Source organism: Carex rostrata, chromosome 3 (genome assembly GCF_964058835.1).
Source record: "Carex rostrata chromosome 3, lpCarRost1.2, whole genome shotgun sequence".
Taxonomy (NCBI): domain Eukaryota; kingdom Viridiplantae; phylum Streptophyta; class Magnoliopsida; order Poales; family Cyperaceae; genus Carex; species Carex rostrata.
The window spans coordinates 8,261,772-8,281,651 of record NC_135920.1 but is presented as its reverse complement, the minus strand read 5'-3'; the positions used below and the strand labels follow the sequence as shown (position 1 = coordinate 8,281,651).

The 19,880-nt window shown below is 31.9% G+C and overlaps 1 protein-coding gene across 1 annotated transcript; it reads right to left on the bottom strand.

The window, feature by feature from the left end:
• Nucleotides 1-8,070: 8,070 nt before the first annotated feature.
• LOC144551273 (putative MO25-like protein At5g47540) lies at nt 8,071-15,048 on the bottom strand. Its single transcript, XM_078299178.1, has 11 exons — nt 14,678-15,048; nt 13,435-13,596; nt 12,849-12,967; nt 12,478-12,552; nt 12,075-12,168; nt 11,711-11,770; nt 10,107-10,175; nt 9,159-9,257; nt 8,924-8,968; nt 8,707-8,809; nt 8,071-8,604 (listed from the first exon to the last, which is right to left on the bottom strand). The coding sequence occupies exons 1-11, from the start codon at nt 15,023-15,025 to the stop codon at nt 8,546-8,548; spliced, it is 1,233 nt and encodes a 410-aa protein (XP_078155304.1). The 5' UTR covers nt 15,026-15,048; the 3' UTR covers nt 8,071-8,545.
• Nucleotides 15,049-19,880: the final 4,832 nt, after the last annotated feature.

Genomic DNA, 19,880 nt, shown 5'->3' with positions numbered 1-19,880 from the left:
AACCTTGAGGCTTCACGCATTGAGTCACTCAAGCGGCACTTTGACCTATGCCACAATGATGTAATGAAGGAGCTTGCTGCTTCTCATACCCGGATCTCCAAGCGTTACAAGGTAAAACTCTTATTTCCTGCTCGATTAGTGTCAGTACTATATTATTTAATGAGATCTTGGGAGAACTTTTTATCATATATCTCAAGTTCTTACAATTTGCTAATTCAGATCTAATTACAATATATATATATATATATATATATATATATAGGAGGGTTCAAATGCCTCCATCATGCCTCCATCTCCCTCCATCATTTTCAAAGTTCAAACAGTCGATCCGAACCGCTCAACCTAACCTCCATACTAAAATATGTTTGAAGACCAAATTTTATATTTTTAGGAATTTTTTTACTATTTTTTTAGATAGGTACAAAATCAGTAAATCTGAACCATCTAAAAACAGTATTTTTCTACCTATCCAAAAAAATAGTAAAAAAATTCCTAAAAATATAAAATTTGGTCTCCAAACATATTTTAGTATGGAGTTTAGGTTGAGCGGTTCGGATCGACTGTTTGAACTTTGAAAATGATGGAGGGAGATGGAGGGAGATGGAGGGAGATGGAGGCATGATGGAGGCACAAAAACATGGAGGCATTTGAACCCTCCTCACATATATATATATATATATATATATATATGAATTATTCAGATCTAATTACAATTTGCTAATTTAGATCTCAAGTTCTTATAATATTTTTATCTAAATATTATTCGTATGTTGTAATTTCGTATGATTTTGTATTGTCTGTTTTTTACAGTACATATATATGTGAATTACAATATATAGAGATAGGCTAATATCAAAACGTTTGCACCAACCCCTCCCGTGCAACCAAGTCATTTTCTGATTTTCAAAGTCCAAACGACCGATCCGAACCGTTAGATGTTTAATCCATATTGAAATGTGCTTGGAGACCAAATTTTATATTTTTTGGAATTTTTTTGCTATTTATTAAGATGGTTTGAAATCGCTGTTTTCCAGTGGTGCAGAATTTTAATAAAAACAGCGATTTTCAAACCATCTTAATAAATAGCAAAAAAATTCCAAAAAATATAAAATTTGGTCTCCAAGCACATTTCAATATGGATTAAACATCTAACGGTTCGGATCGGTCGTTTGGACTTTGAAAATCGGAGAACCACTTGGTTGCACGGGAGGGTTTGGTGCAAACGTTTTGATATTAGCCTATCTCACAATATATATGTCTCATTTTATAGGATATCGAACTGTTATGAAAATTTCTGGATGTTTGAAAATGTGAAGTACATTTTTTGTAGGATTTGTTATTTAAGTTACAGCATTGAATGATAAATTTTACAGTATTGGTGCATATTGAAATGTTTTCATATTGTACTATTAGTTTTGTGAAATTGTGCATTTTGCAATCTGTTATGAAAGTTTCTGGATGTTTGAAAATTTGAATGACATTTTTTATAAAATTTGTTATTTAAGTTACAGCATTGAATGGTGAATTTTACAAGATTGGTGCAAGTGAAATGACACTTTTTCTTTATGTTTGAAAATTGTTATTAAATTATTTTACATAAGTTACAGTTTTGAATTATGAATTTTACAGGATTGGCGCAAGTCAGTTTTACATGATATATATTGTTATTTTTTAAATGTTATATATATCATTTTATGTTACAAATGGGTTTGGTTTACGGTATAGGTGACAAATTTTACAGTATATAAGTAATGTTTTGATATGCACATTGTATTATTTCATTTATTTGTTATGATATGTGTATGTTACATTTTATATTAAGTAATTTATAGCATATAAGATATACAAATACAGTGTTATGAATACATTTTGATGTACATCATTATATATATATATATTTTTTTTTTTTGTCTAACATTCTTTAGTATTGATTTTTACAGTTTTGCCCCAATGGCTTTTGATTTGAATGAATATTTGGCAAGTGAAAATTCAAGCATGAATAGTGTTGCAGAAATTAGGGTTGTAGAAATCGATTTATATGCCGAACCTGATATTGTGGGAGATGTAGGAATTGAAGAATCAGCAGAGTCAAACATTATGGTAAACATATTTTGTGCGTGGTGAACATATTTTGTTTGTAGTGAACAGATTTTTTGTGTGGTGAACAGATTTTTGTTGAACAGATGATTGATGTATGTATAGATTTAGAAATTTTACAGTATACATGGTATTAGTTTATGATTTATATTTTAAAATTTTACAGTATACATGATTCTTTGCAGGTTGTAGTTTAAGCTGAAATGTAGCATTTTTTACATTTTATCTTACAGTATACATGGTATTATTTTATGGTTTAGATTTAGAAATTTTACAGTATACAAGATTCAATTGAAAATTTACAGTATTATTTGAAAATTTTACAGTATACAAGATTCAATTTCACAGTATGCAATATTCAATAAATTTTTTTAATGTATACAAGATTCAATTTTACAGTATACAAGATTCAACCCAGTGCAGACGCTAATAACTAACTCTAACTGTCAATAACCGCTAATAACTGCTAATAACTAACTCTAACTGCCAATAACTTCCTATAACTGCAATTTCCGAAAGTAAGTTTGAAAGTACATTTATTTTCTCGTTGCAATCTTTTTCTAACTATCATGGGACCACTTCAAATAGTTGCTGGATGTTTTGTGATTAACTGATATATTTTATGTGATATATTGTATAATTATACAGAATGTAGAAGTAATTTTACAGTATTCGCGCAAGTCAAAGCTATGGACAAATGGTGGACAGAAGGCTGTGGACAATTAGACGCTTCCTTTCTCCTCTTTTATTTATTTTTTGGTCATTATTAATTATGTACATTTATAATTACGTATTAAATTAATCTACAGAAATAAATAAATTAGCGTCAATTAAATGATTTTTTATAAATAAAGTTAAAAAATCAACATCAATATAATGATATAATTTTAAATAAACGATGCATGGATTTGCATCTAACACACCATTTTATTTTTCAATATTATCTTCATATATTTACAAAAAGACAATAAAATCATTTTTAGAGATTAATTTATTCATCAGATGAATAACTTAATAGTTTGGGCTTTTAGAGTCATTTTTTATGAGTATCATAGGTTCAATTTGATCAGCTTTGTTGGTCTTGCTTAAGCAAAGTCTTAGCCATTGTACGTGTTTGTGAAAATAATTTAAATATACTTTAAAATCACATAGTTTCTCTATATTTTGATTCATTTTCAGTTTTTCATACCAAGAAAAGCAATAAACTAAAACCATAAGAAAATTTAGATCAAGAAAAAAAAAGGCAACATATGATATTGAAATAATAAACAAAAAATAAAATTTCTATTCTCAATGGGCTAGCAATTTCTTTCAACCTATAACCGGTCAACTTTTCTAATTATAGTAGGAATTAATTAGAAGCACAGAATAAGAAAGTTATTAAGAAGGGTAAACCTGATACATTGAAGAAAACAAAATTTCTCTGCTCTCAGTAGATGAATTTTTGCCCTCAAAATAGCACTCCCCTTAAGGACGCTGATAACAATTCTCACAGCCTCCACCCCGCATTTATCCCCGCAGATACTGCCAAAAAAAACATGGGGGAACCGCTCAATCATTAATGAGTGTTTAACTTGAAGCATCAAAGTATTTACCTTGAATTTGTCAGGTATTAAACCCTCTGCAATGATCTCTATTTATGAAAGAATAAATCAATCCATTAATTGTCCTCGCACAAAATTTCCTTTTTTTTGAATCGTCCCCGCACAACTGGGGACCATTAAACATGGGGAGACCGCTCAATCATTAATGAGCGTTTAAAAAACTGTGGGTATTTAACTTGAAGCATCAAAGTATTTAACTTGAATTTGTCAGGTATTAAACCCTATGCAATGATCTCTATTTATGAAAGAATAAATCAATCCATTAATTGTCCCCGCACAAAATTTCTTTTTTTTTTGAATCGTCCTCGCACAACTGGAGACCATTAAATAAACAATCCCCTCACCCAATGATAAATACTCTGAGACATAATGATAAATACTTTATGTTACATAGGTAAATACTTTACATTATATGGATAAATACTTTATGTTACATGGATAAATACTTCTCAGGCATACTTGCAACTTTCAGTAAAACATCAATGATAAATACTCTCAGACATAATGATAAATACTCTATGTTACAAGGGTAAATACTTCTCAGAAATAATGATAAATATTTTTTTGAACATCAATTAACAGATAAATATTTATTAACGGGGATTGTTATTAGATAATAGTATAATTAATGCGGAGATTGTTTTTAAAGGAATAATTAATGCGGGAATTGGTATTAAATGACAGTCTAATTTAATGCGGAGATAAAATGAAACTTTTAACGAAATTAGTGGGGGGATATATGGCAGTTAAGGAAGAGAGAGAGAGAGTGCGGGGAAAATGGGAGGATGAGAGTGGGGGGTTTCATATAATTATTATTTATATAAATGCTCAACTAAAAATTAATTTTAAAAATCAATTTTTTCAAGGTTCATATTAATTTCGCTTTTAAATAGAAAAAGATAGATAGTTTATTCCATGATACTTAGGTTTTTTTAAATAGAAAAAACATATAGTTTATATCATGATGTTTCGGTTATTTTGAATGAAAAAAAAAAGATAGTTTATGATATTATTAGTGATATTTTGAATAGTAATTTGAACTTTGTACTGGTTCAATATGAATAATCTAATTTCTTAATCAATTTTGTGTTACTTATTGATCTATGAGACTTTAAATAATGTTGATAATTAGTATAAATATAAAATATATTTTTTAAATAAAACATGCTATGTAGGATATCTTTCGTTATAGCTACGCTATTCGCGGTAGCTTTTTTTTTAGCATTTTCGCTATTACGCGATAATCGCTATTTAGAACATTGATTATAAATGTCAGGAATATATATTTTGCCTATCTTTCGGTTCATGCTTCGTCTTTTGTTATTTAATTTTTAAATTCGTGCATGATTAAGTTTTCGAATATACATAATTCATTTTTTATCGAACGAAATAAAAAGTGAATTTTGTGCCGGATGAAATATTTAACTTTTTTTCGTAGAGAAATCATTACCCTCCTTGTTTTATCCATTATTATTTATCATCCATTGAATGTTTACCTCTTGGTGTATTTGTGTTTCGCATCGTTTCTATATATATATAATCACAACTTCTTAGGATGTATTTAAATGCTACTTTCTTTTGAAAAGTATTTAGAAATTAACTAGTTTTCAAAAATTAACTTTAGCAACGCCCAAGTTGAGTATATTTTTCTTTTCACAATACATGTTAAGGTTTTCAATCTGACTTGTACAAGTGTACTTCATCTGTCACGTCAGATTTTCAATTTTAGTAATGTCGACACAAAATATTTCTTTATTCTATTGCTCAACTAGGGCTGGCAAAAAAATTCGATGTTCGTGATTCGATTCGGGTTTAATTTGAGTTTAATTCGATTCGAAATGGGTTCGAATTGAAACAAACCAACCAGGTTTGGAATTAATTCAAACCAAACCCAAACCTAACCTGGTTCGATCGAAATAGGTTCGTGATTTTTTTGTGGTTCGAATCTCATAAAATCACCGGCCATCCATTTACCTGATTAAATTAAAATTCAAGATAGAGAGTCATAATTTAACTTTGCCGACACTTCCTCGCTCTCAAATCTCAATAACCTAGTTCTCTCTCCACCTCTCCCTAACTCACTCTCCCTCTAGCTCTAAAATCTAGCCGACGCTCTCGGCGACTGGCTGTTTCTTTGGCCTAGATGACTGTCTCTCATCTCTCTTCGGTCGTCTCTCATAGTTCATACTAGGAAAGCCGTCTCTGATGTATTTTTTCATGAACAATTTTTCAACTTAAAAACACTTATTTCATAGTTCATACCGGTAAAAGGAAGTCATGTGAATTTTGTCCCGCGAGAAAAAATTAATGTATAAACTACCGATATAATTAGGGCTGCTAAAAAATAATTTAGTTCGTGATTCGATTCGGGTTCGATTCGAAAAATGTGTAGTTCGCAATTAATTCGATTCGAAATGGGTTCGGTTCGAAACGAATCAAACCAGGTTCGGTTCGAAATTAATTCAAATCAAACTCAAACCTAAGATAAGTTCGGTTCGGTTCGGTTCATTGCCACCCCTATGCTCAACTTCTTAATATCACGTCAGATAAAGATGCTGATAGAGTTATTTTGATTTCACACAGCACAAGATCAATAAAAATTAAATAAAAAGATATATAATTAATATGTTGCATGTAGTGAAACCAGCTCTCTCAATATCTTTACCCTTCTCTTGTCGATATAAATAAATCACTAAATAACATACAAAGCCGTGCGGTGCTGACTTTTAAATATATAATGCTGTCAGTTGTTATTTTGTTGGCCTATATCATTTTTTTTTCTATTGATGCGCAGGCGAATTGCTCTCTCTTGGCTTATATTAATTCAATAATCTCTTCAGGATTTTTAAATGATAGTTTAGTGGATGTATCTTCCTGGAAATGAAACACAACGAATGTGACTACCACTACACCAAAAGTTCAACATATACATTAATACACCTAATAACCACCCCTTAAAAACATCCTATAATAACATCCACACCTGATGACCATTTTTATAAGATCACCCCTAAACACTTCTTATAAGTTTTTCATGCACTTTTAAGTACAAACTTGTAGATAGTATCAATATATATTTATTTATTTTACTCGAGACATAATTAATTGTTGACAATTATCATGTAATTTTAACCAAGTCAAAAGATATTTTAATAGCTATAAAAGTGCCTTGATTTTTAGACTCATTTTTTGAACTCTTTAGATATAAAACTAAATTATTATTAAATGCATAATTAAGTATTTGTCTTTAAGTAAAGGTTGGAGATCAAGGTATCCAATCTTTAATATCCACAAGGGATTCTTTCATTTGAATTTTGAATCTGCGACTTCTCACACGAAAATCATTGCCTTTGCCACTATCAAAGGCTTATTCTCCACAATTAAGTATTATACCAATCCACGTTTGACTATTGTGTCAATGCACATTTAGTCATATATTTATTTAATTATGTTTAAAACTTTAACTAAAAACGATTATAGTTTGTAGGAGACTGCATGTAATATTCTTTTCTCATTCCTTAGTAACTACATTCTACCAAATGAATTAAAAAGAAAAAAGAAATAGTTCATTTAGTCTGTATACGGCCTAAAAAGAAGGATCATTGCCCGTAATCATTCTCACCTAGCAAAGATCTCGTAACCAAATATAACATAAATAACAGGAGTGTTCAACACGTATAACAGACAAACATATGACCGGTGTTCAAATTCCCCCAATAAATAAAATCTAAACTATGCAATTTCCAGAGAGTGAGGGCATAATAATATGCATATTACAAATTCATCCGTACTATTAAGCCACATTTTTATTATTCTTTATTTTTGAAACCTTAACTGCAGATACAGCCTAGTATTCTATATTTTTATTTTCAAAGTTAAAATTATCAACCCGAACCGTTAAACATAATTTCCATATGAAATGCACTTCCAGGCTAAATTTTACATTTTTCCAATATAGGTAGAAACTAGAAGCCCCTGCTTCTGAATGTTCCAGAATCTTCAAATCAGATTATGTGAATGTGTACTAAAATATATAATAATAAAAAAAAATTGTGATGCTTGTAAGCACAGGAATTCACATCACTTTAAGGTAACTCAAATTTTTAGTTTAGGTCCAAACCGTCCGATCTGCTTTGACATAAATATTAAAAGAGCCATACATTACACCTCGGGTCGAATTGACCCAAATTCTGATCGAACAGTCCTGATCCAAACTCAAAACTTCAAAAGTTTGAGTTACCTCAGAGGATCCGGACTGGGCACAAAGGGGGTCCCTGAACCATAAGTCCATAAAAAGAGACGGATCAATCCTAGGATTAATAGATTGGACTGGACAAACCTTCGACACAACTCAATCAGGTCTTAAATTAAGGATGCGTTGTTTTCATGGCCTAAATAAATCAAAAGCTACAATAATACATTGTAAACAACTACAGGAATACAACACAACAGATCCACATGCACACCACACAACTCATCTCAGAATAACAAACAGAGCATTATTTTCAACCTAAAACAAAGCATTCTTATATTAGTTACCTGAACCAAAAGAAAGAAAAAAACAAAAAAAACGTTATCCATAGCATGAAGTCAATAGCTACATAATTATAACCATATAAATATCTTGTAGGATCCGAAATGTGACAAGTTGCCATCTTGTTGATCCAGTCTACATACAGCACAACGACTGGGCATCACCTAAGAATTCATGCACCACGGCTCACACTCTATCTACACAACAGGAGGAGAAAATGGTACTTTTGCTTCGCTCATTTTCTATTTTCCTTCATATCGTTATTTGGAGATTTGGGGGGAGGGGTTGAGGGACGGGGTGCTGAGCTGGCTTAAAGAGAAGATATCTCGGTAATAACTTGCTCTTTATCTGCCTCAAATTGTGGATCCTCTAAAATAACAAATATTTCAAACATGTTAGTCTTGTTGTACCAAAACGAAATATTTGTTTGTCAGAATATCAAGCACTGAAAATTAAGGCTTAAGGTTATACCTTTGTCAGGCTTAAATCCATCAAGGAGGCGAAGGATCTTGCTTTTGTTTGTTACTAGAATGGTAACAATCTCTGGCGGCTTATTCCTATTTGCAACAAATAGCTGCATTTACGCCCCAAAAAACAAGAAATTACTACAAAGAAGTTAACAAACAAAAGAAGAAAACTATAATTAAATACCATTGTAGAAAACATGTCTGAAATGACTGGTTTTTACCTTGAATACATGGAAGGCCTCCATTTGGATGTTCTTGCTTGACTCCTACAGAGTTTACAGAAACAGAAATCCCAGAAATTAGACCACTGCAGCAACCAAATGCCATCTCATCTTGCCGTTTATTTACTATGGCATAAAATTTTAGTGGGTTTTATTTTGATGAAACAAGTGTAAGCATAAAAAAATGCAAATAGAACTATCCACTTTTACACACAGAGAGAGAAAGAGAGAGTACCCTTAAAAGATTCATGAGAATCATAAGGTTATCTTTAGAGCTAACATACTGCATCATGACAACAGAATTTGATCTATCCAGTAGGATATCTCCCAACAGCTAAAAAAGAATTATATAAGAATGTTATTGCACAGAATTTTACTATAATAAAATAAAATAGCTGAAATGAAATGCCATAAAAAAGGAGATATTTGCAATCAGGTCACATCTATGTTATCACTCGCTGAGTATACCTAATTAGCTTACCAATTCAGATATGTATCAGTTAGAGCTAGGGCTACACATATCTAATATATATTTTTTCCCCGAAAAGGTGATACTTGTATGACCAATTTGATATACTACGAGTTACAATTTATTTATAATGTCTAATATTCTCACTCTCTAGTCTCTACTACTGATGGATGTGGACACAGGATAAGGATACACATATCTACACAAAATTCTGCCACGAATGATCCAAACCTGATTTGTATTATACTCTTCGCAGCATTTCCAATTTTATAATAATCAGGCATAAAACAATCACTTAAAAATATACCTTTTGGACTATTGAGCCAGTCACATAAAAAGACAGAATTTTTTTTCCTTTCCAGCTTTCTGTTTATACCTAACCCAACTATTAATTTTGCTTAGTTGTGCATACAAGATTAAAAGGCCAAACATTTTGTAATCCAAAAGAACATAAGCATAGTTTGGTAACTTTAAAAGGCTTTATGCATAATATATATATTTTTTTAAAGATTATCTATGTCTACACAGCATTATGAGATTTTGGAAAAATGCCATATCACCGTATTATTTTCTTATCAGATTTTATACTCAAATCTGTATATGTGCATACAGAGAAATACTTCTATGTACTATTGTAGGCTGGAGAATAAAAACTGTCACCTAAAATTGGGCACACATTAAGTAAAATATTAATTGCAGATTGTAGAGAGATACCTTGATGGCTTGTCGTCTAGTAATATAGTTAGTGGAAGATAGAAGCCTTTGATTGAACTCTGGAAAGAACTGGAAGCAAAAAAAAAAAAAAAGTTCAAATGCATAAATAAAAAATCAAATGGAAACATTAATATAGACAAATGTCAGACATAACATTGCTAAATTCTGCTGATATTATTCAGAATCAGATAGCAGACATAGTGACTTGTCAGTCTCAGTATCAAGCTTTTGCTTTATCACCACTATATAAACACTTTATCATATTTTTATTGTTACCACACAATACGCAAATCGCATTATAGCAGTCTTTTCAATATAGAGAAACATAGTGGCGCTCTCTCTTCAGTTTATACTCTCTTAAACTAATTATATAAGGCTCAGATAATAATAATAATAATAATAATATTATGTTATTATTATATTATTATTGAACCACATATGAGTCGGAAAAGTTCTTTTATCTTTCATTTCATCTTAGAATGTTTAGAAAAAAGAACATAAAATTCTTAAGTCTCTTTTCTGATAATGTTCTTATATTACGAATTTACAACAGTACAATTAATATGTTATGTTATTTACACATAGTTAATATCATACTCATAATAGATAGTTCTCTAGTTCTTACAACAACAAAAAATTGATTTAAAACTTATGCCGCTATTACAGTTCATCAGCTGTTATATCAAGAGGCGGGCATAATTTTATAATTATTTTGGATCACAAGCACATTTAAAACTATTTATTGTATAATGCTACAAGCCTAATTTACAATTATTTTGCCCACGGGGAGGTATGTGCCTCTTTCTCCCAGCACGTACCTCCACACCTGGTTTTATCACAGCTAAACCACCTAAACGCTCAATGACTCCCTCACTGCTAAGGTAAATGCTATTTTAAATCTTGCTCGGTATTATCAAGTACACAGCACTTAATACAGCTAATACAACATATTTTTGCAAATAACTTTTCATTCTTGGTTATGTACGTGAAACAAAAATAGTAGGTTTTCAATGAAAGATTAAACCTAATTGAGGCAATATATTTCACAATTTAGTTAAGCAGTCATAGGGTCAATGAGCTTTAATCTCTTGCACAGTCGACATTCAATGGCAGAGGGGGGTGGAGGCAACAGGGTCATTGACCTCATGGAAATTAGGAAAGTGTATCGATTTAGATGATTTTTAAAATAAAATTTTGCTAATGTACTTCAAATCATAGTGCTTTTGACCCACTTATCCAGAGTCCTGGTTACACATTTTATCTACCATACTGTTGGGTTAAGGGTCTGACAGCCCAAAATTTTATGTTCTTATATTTTTTTCTTTCTTTCCCGTTCAACAAATACAGCCTCGACTTAAGGAAACACAACCATTGAATGGGTTTAACGTCTGTTTTGGTGTTCCAGTCAGCAAAATGCATCCTGGAAAGGGTGCATACCAAAGGCCTTCATTTCTGTAAAATTACAGATCGGGAGGAACTACTGTCTGTTATTTGGCAGCGTTCTTGGCCAACTAATTTATGTAATTGAGATAAGTAAATAAATTTGTTTAAGAGCAAACACTGATAGTAGATAGAAGAAAGTCAAATAAAGATAGAGCACGGACCCAGTCATAGTTCTTGGTAAGGAAGTCAGCCACCGTTGCCTTGTGCCTTGTCATAAGCTCCTGTTATTCAACTACTATGTAGTTACAAAATATTCTAATTTTATTTTATTAACAGCTCTACTTAATTTCATTTTCAATTAGTTTTAGGTAAAACATGTAGGAGGACATTAAATTTGGATGTGTATGACATGAAAAATCTCAGATTACGACTTGTGGAATAACCTGCCAAAACAAGAATATTTTGCATCCAGTACACCCAAATATATTTATGATATTCATTGAATCCAAATAGGAAAGTGTTCCCAAGTATATTCTATCACAACTCAATGTACCTCTTTTCAAAGAGTTTGCTTGTAAGTCTAACCTTAAATGTTGCTGATGCATCAGATGCAATGTCAAAATTGGGGAGCTGGATATAATCAAAGAATTTCTTCATATGCTCTGATTCTAGCACATATCTGAAATTCATGAAGTGCACAATAATTTTTTTGCCAAAGAGTCTCCAAGATAGTCTTTGATATAGCAAAGCACATATTTTTCTTCTTTTACGAATAAGAAACTACGCCCCTATAAACCTGGAATATTGTCTAAACCATACCAAAATAGAAAACGTCCTAGGGCCAATAAAACAGTGCATATTATGGGTATCTCCAAACATAGAAAAGAGGTTTGCTCATGCTTTGCAGGCTACAGGACCATTTTGAAGTTTCCCAGGGTCAAACAAGAATAAGCAGCAAAAAGTAATTTGATAAACACATCACCAATACCTAGCAATACTTTGATGGCGGATGCATTCTCTCAACATAGACCCATAAAACAATGCAATGTCCATGTCTTCATACCTGAACATCACATAATTAGTTCTAGCAGAGAATAAACAGATAACAAACTATTCATAGTGACTACTCCAATCACCGTTAAGGAAATAAGATTAAAAATAAAATATAGATGTTCTATTACAATTCTGGACCATCTTTTCTTAGCTCCGCAAGCGAAATTGTCAGGTCAAGACATGGGAAAAATATATCCACCTAATGGTATACAATCCCTCCTCAATGAAAATAAATCTAAATTTCAAGTCTAAAAGAGTGTACCCTAAATTGCATGTCAATAGAACATACAAGAAATATTTTATTACCCAAGAACTAAAATATCCAGAAGATCCTTGTTCGCTTCTAAGTAGTCAGATGCAATCAAGCGTGATTGCACCTGCTGCCGTTGCAAGTTCGCCACCACTTGTGTTGCATCTTTTCTTGTCTACAAGTAAATAATCAATTACTCAATTATAACATCATCATCATTTCAACCAGCCTAAAACATTAAAGCCACACCAATGAAGGGTGCTTTTGTTGAGAAACACACAAATGTTCTAATTAATTTGGAAGAGTGAAACTAGCATTTATCATAATTGAAGAAGATATTAAGCGGTAACTGAAAATATAAGAAATGCCCTTTTATTAGGTAAGGCAAGATATCAGGTAGCTTGCTGAAGATATTGTGTGTAGTAGGTAGAACCAAAGATATCATTTTTTTCTCGCCGGTTTCTACCTTTACCAAAAGCAAAATAATGAATGTAATTTCCAGAGTAAAACAACTGTGTTTTTCCGTCTTGAAACACAATAATGCATTTTTTATGATGCCAAGACCCTATTCATGGTCCAGAATTTGTTGTTGCATTGGATGATCACAGCGTCCATTTAAACCGTCAGAGAGAATTTAAGTACCTCAAGGCTAAGTTTAGGAAGGCAGACTATAAGTAGGCGAAAGGTGTTCCCTTTGAAGAATTCTTGCGTCAACTGACAGCATGCCTCTGCTACAGGTTCTGCATCTCCATTGCCATAGAGAATTGACTTCATCTCTCTTATATTTTTACTTAGCTCGGCCATCTAAATAAAAAGAAGAAGAACGTGTAAAAATACAGGAAAGTTTGCATATGAGTTATGTTTACACCTGCAAATACAGGTATGCCTTGATAAGACATTCGTCCATGGTTGACATCGCATCAATTATTTAAACAGAGCTTTCCAGTTCTGCAATAAACATATTTCATTTCTTTACAAGATCATGAAACAAACTCTCTCTGAAGAATACGCAGAACTTAAAAAAAAATGCAACAATTCAGCTTCTTTTTGCAAGTTAGAGACTAATTAATCAACCTTTTGTTTTGGAGTTATAGAAGTTGTACTGCAATAAATGCTCGTGAAAAAAGCACCCATAGTGTTTCTACTCACTTGTAACTCAAAAGGTAATTTCTGTTACTTCTTTAACAGTCATTATTTTTTTTTGGGTGGGGATCTCTTGACAACAGTTTATCTTGACAACCTTGACGGCACTTTCTCAAATCATGCTAAAAGAATTTTATAAAATAGATAAACTCCATAGACATGTTATTTTCCTTGAAGATTGGATGTGTATCAATTTTATTGCATTTTAAATATGATTTGATGTTCCATCGAATGCCGTTAATTATGTAACTGTTGAAAATTTCACGTCAGTTGATGAAGGGTGAGATTTGCATAAAATTTCATGGATATGATATGTATAAAGAATAGATTGCATTATTAATTTTTTTTTTACAGTTGTCAAGATTGTGAAACTATTTTGTTGTTAACGGATCCATGCTCTTCTTTTACCATTCCTGAGTCCCTCTATCTCTTGGTGGAAAGCTAATCTTTTCTATAAAAGGAGTTTCATTTTATACTTTCTCCTTTATATGACGGTTTATCCCAACCAACAAGTAAAAAGAAGCGGACTTGATCAACACTTAGCTTGAACAAGAAGAGTCGTAATAGGAGAGGCAAGGCAACAGCTCTGCTCTTCCAATTGTACCGCTCCAAACACTCAATTGAACTAATACCGAGATCAATTGCCAATTCCCACTTAACCAATCCCACTGACCCAATTTTTTTGTAAAATTAAAAACATTTCGGGGAAAAAAACAGAGATAAAAAAGGTAAAAAAATTCACCTTCTCGTCGCGCTTGGTGCTACTGACGTTGCTGTTGAGATCGACAAAAACTAACAATTCTCTTGTCTGTCTCACGACATCTGCCGGAGTTCTCGGCTTAGACTTGAAAAGACCCTTCATCGAATCTGATCTTTCAAGAGGCTCAGTCGTCGACCCCGAGCAAGACTTGAACAATGTCTTGATCAACCTCCACCCACCGCCCGACCTCCTTCCCGGCGCAGAGTTCCGACTAGGGTTAGGGTTTGATTTGCGGTTAGCACAGAGTAATGGCGATTGGGGAAGAAAGGTTATAAGAGGAGAGCAGGAACCTTCTCCTTTTGAGCTCCTCTGATTCTGACGTCTGCTCATCCTTGATCGTCTTCATCTCTCTTTTGTCGTTTAGCGATCCTGATATGAGGTTGTGAATTATTGATCTGTTCAACGGTTAGGATCTTTTCTGGGGGAGAAATATCTGACTTGGTAATTAAAATTAGAACTAAACCAATTACAATTAGGCTGCAAAATTAGGTCGCTGTTTTATTTTTTAAAAGGGAAAAAAGGAGAGAAAATTCCAAGAGCAGTATTTAAATAAGGGGATTGTGATGTTTGTTTGCATTTACTGGTCTAGATTTAATAGATGTACAATTTGTTTTTGAATTTTGTATTTTGAGTTGGTCTTTTGCTGTTTTTATCATGCAGTGTAAATTTGGCTTGGCTATTTAGAATTTGGCGGAGAAGTTCATGCGTACCCCCTCAAAAAAACCTTCTTAGAATGTATAACATGTTCTTAAAACATATTAAAAGATGGTACTGTGCTACTGTTAGTTTGTACAAACACTTGTTTTCTGAACCTTTAATTTTAACAAACAATCTTTTCATGTAATTTCACTGTTAGTTAATTAACAATAGTTTGGCTAATAAGGTGTCATGGATATTAAAAGACTTGCGCTATTGTCTCGAAAACCTATCTCACATAGACTTCAAATGATGAATCAATATGTTAAATCATCTACTTCATCATTGATACTATTACATGTCAAATTTATATTTTTTTAGTTTATTTAATATAAAATTAAGCTGTCAATAAATAATAATTATAATACCTGACTGATCCGAGGTCTAACTATCTAATAACGAATTGAAAAAAAATTTGCTCATTTCCTTGTTATTTTCAGGCCGTTTGTTGCCATAAGCATCATTTTTAGAAGAGATCTCAAAGAACTATCATATCTGTAATTTTGGCAAGGTACAATATTCATTTTTTTTAAAATTTAATTTAATTCGAAAATAATTTTAGGAATAAATTGAAATTTTTGATACTAGCATATTACGGGTCTTGTTAGTATGATTGAGGCGAATTTAAATTAATGAGAATTATAATTTGGTTAATGAGGGGCTAATTTATATTATGTATTATAATTTAGTTCAATTTAGATTTAATTTAGAATAATATTTCGATTTAATTTAGTTATTATGCTATTTTATTTTAATACAAGCAAATTGAGATTAATATATTTTATAGTCGCATGTAATATTAATTTAGGTTAATTTACTTTTATGACGTGTCAGCTTAGATTATTAGATGAAACTAAATTAAACTAAAATAAAATTAATCGAAACGGGCTCGTAATAAAAATAAAAATAACCTTAATGTAACTCAAATAACCTAAATTAATATTACGTGCCACTAAATTAATCTAAATTTGCTTGTAATAAAGATAAAATGGCCTAAATTTAACTAAACTAAATTGAAATAAATTAATCTAAATTAAATTTATTTTGAACAAATTAGATTACATTAACCCAGTAACTAGCTTAAACTAGGTATATTAGGGTCATTTTTCGGACTAAAACAAAAATGTGTTGGTACTAATATTGAGTTACTCTTAATTGGTTATATAAATGTTTATAATTTTATACAATTAAAAATTTACCAAATAATTATTAACATAGTCTTGACTGTTATAAAATTAAAATAAAGTTGCAATAAAAGTAAGTAAATAACAAGAGATATAGAGAGAAAAATAATAGAATTGTATTCTCCACTATTGTGTATAATATATGTGTCTCACATTCTCTATTTACAAAGCCTCTATTTATAGGCTAGAAAGAGATGTTACAATAATAAAGGAGAAAATAAATGTCCATGGTAGTGGAGATAGTGGAGGTAGTAGAGGTAGTGGGCAATGAAATGATAATTAATATTGGAAGTTATAAAATGAACATCCACATAAATATATTTTATAACACTTCCCCTTGGATGTTCATCTTTCATTATACGCTGTTAATATGATACTTAGGGATCGATATTAACATGATACTTCAGGATCAACATGATACTTCAGGACCATGTACTGCCTCATTAAAAACCTTACCAAGAAAAACTCATTGAGATAAAAACTTGGTTAAGGAAAAAAGAATACAATGCGTATAATGCTTCCCCTCATTTTTTTATTATCAAATATTCTTCAATCGATGTAGACCTATCTTCTTTGTGAGTTGTACAAAAATCTTTGTCGGTAAAGATTTTGTGAATAGGTCTGCCAGATTGTCGATTGATCGGACTTGGCAAACATCTATTACGCCTTCCTTTTGTAGGTCATGTGTCGAAAAGAACTTTGGTGCAATATGTTTAGTTCGGTCTCCTTTGATATATCCTTCTTTGATTTGTGCAATGCATGCTGCATTATCTTCATATAGCGGAGTATGATTTACCTTGATGTTTTCAAGTCCGCATTCTTCTTGAATATTTTGAATCATTGACCGTAACCAAATACATTCTCAACCCGCCTCGTATAAGGCGACCAGTTCAACGTGATTTGAAGATGTAGCCGTAAGAGTTTGTTTTGTCGATCGCCATGAAATTGCAGCTCCACAATAGGTGAATACATATCCTAATTGAGATCGTGCTTTATGTGGATCCGATAAATATCTCGCATCTGCATATCCAACTAAATTGGATTTTGTATCCTTTTTATAGTATAACCTCATATCTCTAGTTCCGCAGAGATACCGAAATACTTGTTTAATTCCATTCCAATGTCTTCTGGTTGGTTTGGAACTATATCTTGCTAACACATTTACTGCAAATGAGATATCGGGTCTCGTATTATTTGCAAGATATAATAATGCCCCGATTGCACTTAAGTATGGTACTTCAGGACCAATCACTTTTTCATTATTTTCTTGTGGGCGAAAAAGGTCATTTTCTGCATTTAGCGATCGTACGACCATTGGTGTGCTCAAAGGATGAGCTTTATCCATATTGAATCTCTTTAATATTTTTTCAACATAATTTAATTGATGGATAAATATTCCATTCTTTAGATGTTCGATCTGCAGGCCGAGACAAAATTTTGTTACACCAAGGTCTTTCATCTCAAATTCATTCTTCATTAATTTTGCAGTATTCTCAATCTCTTCAGGAGATCCAATAATATTCAAATCATCAACATACACTGCAATGATTGTGAAACCTAGATTTGATCTTTTAATAAAAACACACGGACTAATTATATTATTTTTATATCCTTCTTTTAGAAGGTACTCACTCAGTCGATTATAGCACATTCGACCAGATTGTTTTAGTCCGTATAAAGATCTTCTTAATTTTATAGAGTACATCTCTCTAGGTTTTGACTTATATGCTTCAGGCATTTTCAATCCTTCTGGGACTTTCATGTATATATTACTGTCAAGTGAACCATATAAATAGGCTGTTACAACATCCATAAGTCGCATTTTTAGATTTTCTGCAACTGTGAGACTTATTAGAAATTTAAGAGTTATCGCATCCACTACAAATGAATACGTTTCTTCATAATCAACTCCAAGTATTTGTGTAAAGCCTTGTGCCACTAGCCTTGCTTTATATCTCACAATCTCATTTTTCTCATTTCTTTTTATGACAAATACTCATTTGTAACCTACAGGGTTAACATCTTTGGGCGTTTGGACTACAGGTCCAAATACTTGCCGCTTTTCTAATGAAATTAATTCTGCTTGTATGACATATTTCCATTTAGGCCAATCATTTCTATGTCTACACTCTTCTAGAGTTTTTGGCACATTATCTTCTTCGTTTATAACATCGCTTGCTATAGCAAATGCAAAGATTTCATCAACATGTGTTTTATTTCTATTTAATATAGTACCATTTATTACATAATTTATAGAAATCTCATAATCATTTGGTACTTGAGTTTCTTCTGGAACTTCATCAACCTCTTCTGGGTTTTTATCAACTTCTTCATGAGTTCTACCATTAATCTCTTCTGGGATTTTATATACTTCTTCAGGAGTTTTACTATCAACCTCTTCTGGGGTTTTATTGACTTCTGCAGGAGTTTTACCATCAACCTCTTATGGGGTTGGACCAACTGCTTTATTCTGCTCTTTCCTTTTACGTGAATTTACATCCTTAGAACCAAGTGGTCTTCCACGTTTTCTACGCACATTAGATTCATTAGATATTTTTGTAATGTCAATTCGAGCAGGTGCGTTTATAGCTGGAATATGTGATTTAGTAACTCTATTCGTATCTGTGAATGCATCAGGCAATTCATTTGCAATTCTTTGCATATTTATGATCTTTTGAACTTCAAGTTCACATTGACCACTTCGGGGGTCAAGATAAGATAACGATGAATTCCAAGTTACTTGTTTATCCAGTTTTTGTTTTTCTTCCCCTAAATTTGGGAATATTGATTCATTAAAATGACAATCAGCAAATCTTGCTGTAAAAATATCTCCTGTTAATGGTTCTAAATATCTAATAATAGAAGAAGAGTTAAAACCAATATAAATTTCCAACCTTCTTTGAGGTCCCATTTTTGTGCGTTGTGGAGGAGAAATTGGAACATATACTGCACAACCAAATACCTTTAGATGGGACAAATTTGGTTCTCTTTCGGAGACCAATTGTAATGGGTAATATTTATGATAAGCAGTTGGTCTTAATCTAATTAGTGCAGCGGCATGTAATATGGCATGTCCCCATGCGGAAGACGGTAAATTAGACCTCATGAGTAATGGTCTAGCAATTAATTGTAATATTTTAATCAACGATTCTGCCATACCGTTTTGTGTATGAACATGGGCCACTGGATGTTCTACCGTAATTCCAATAGACATGCAATAATCATTAAAAGTTTGAGAAGTGAACTCACCTGCATTATCAAGCCGGATTCTTCTGATTTGATAATCCGGAAAATTAGCTCTCAAT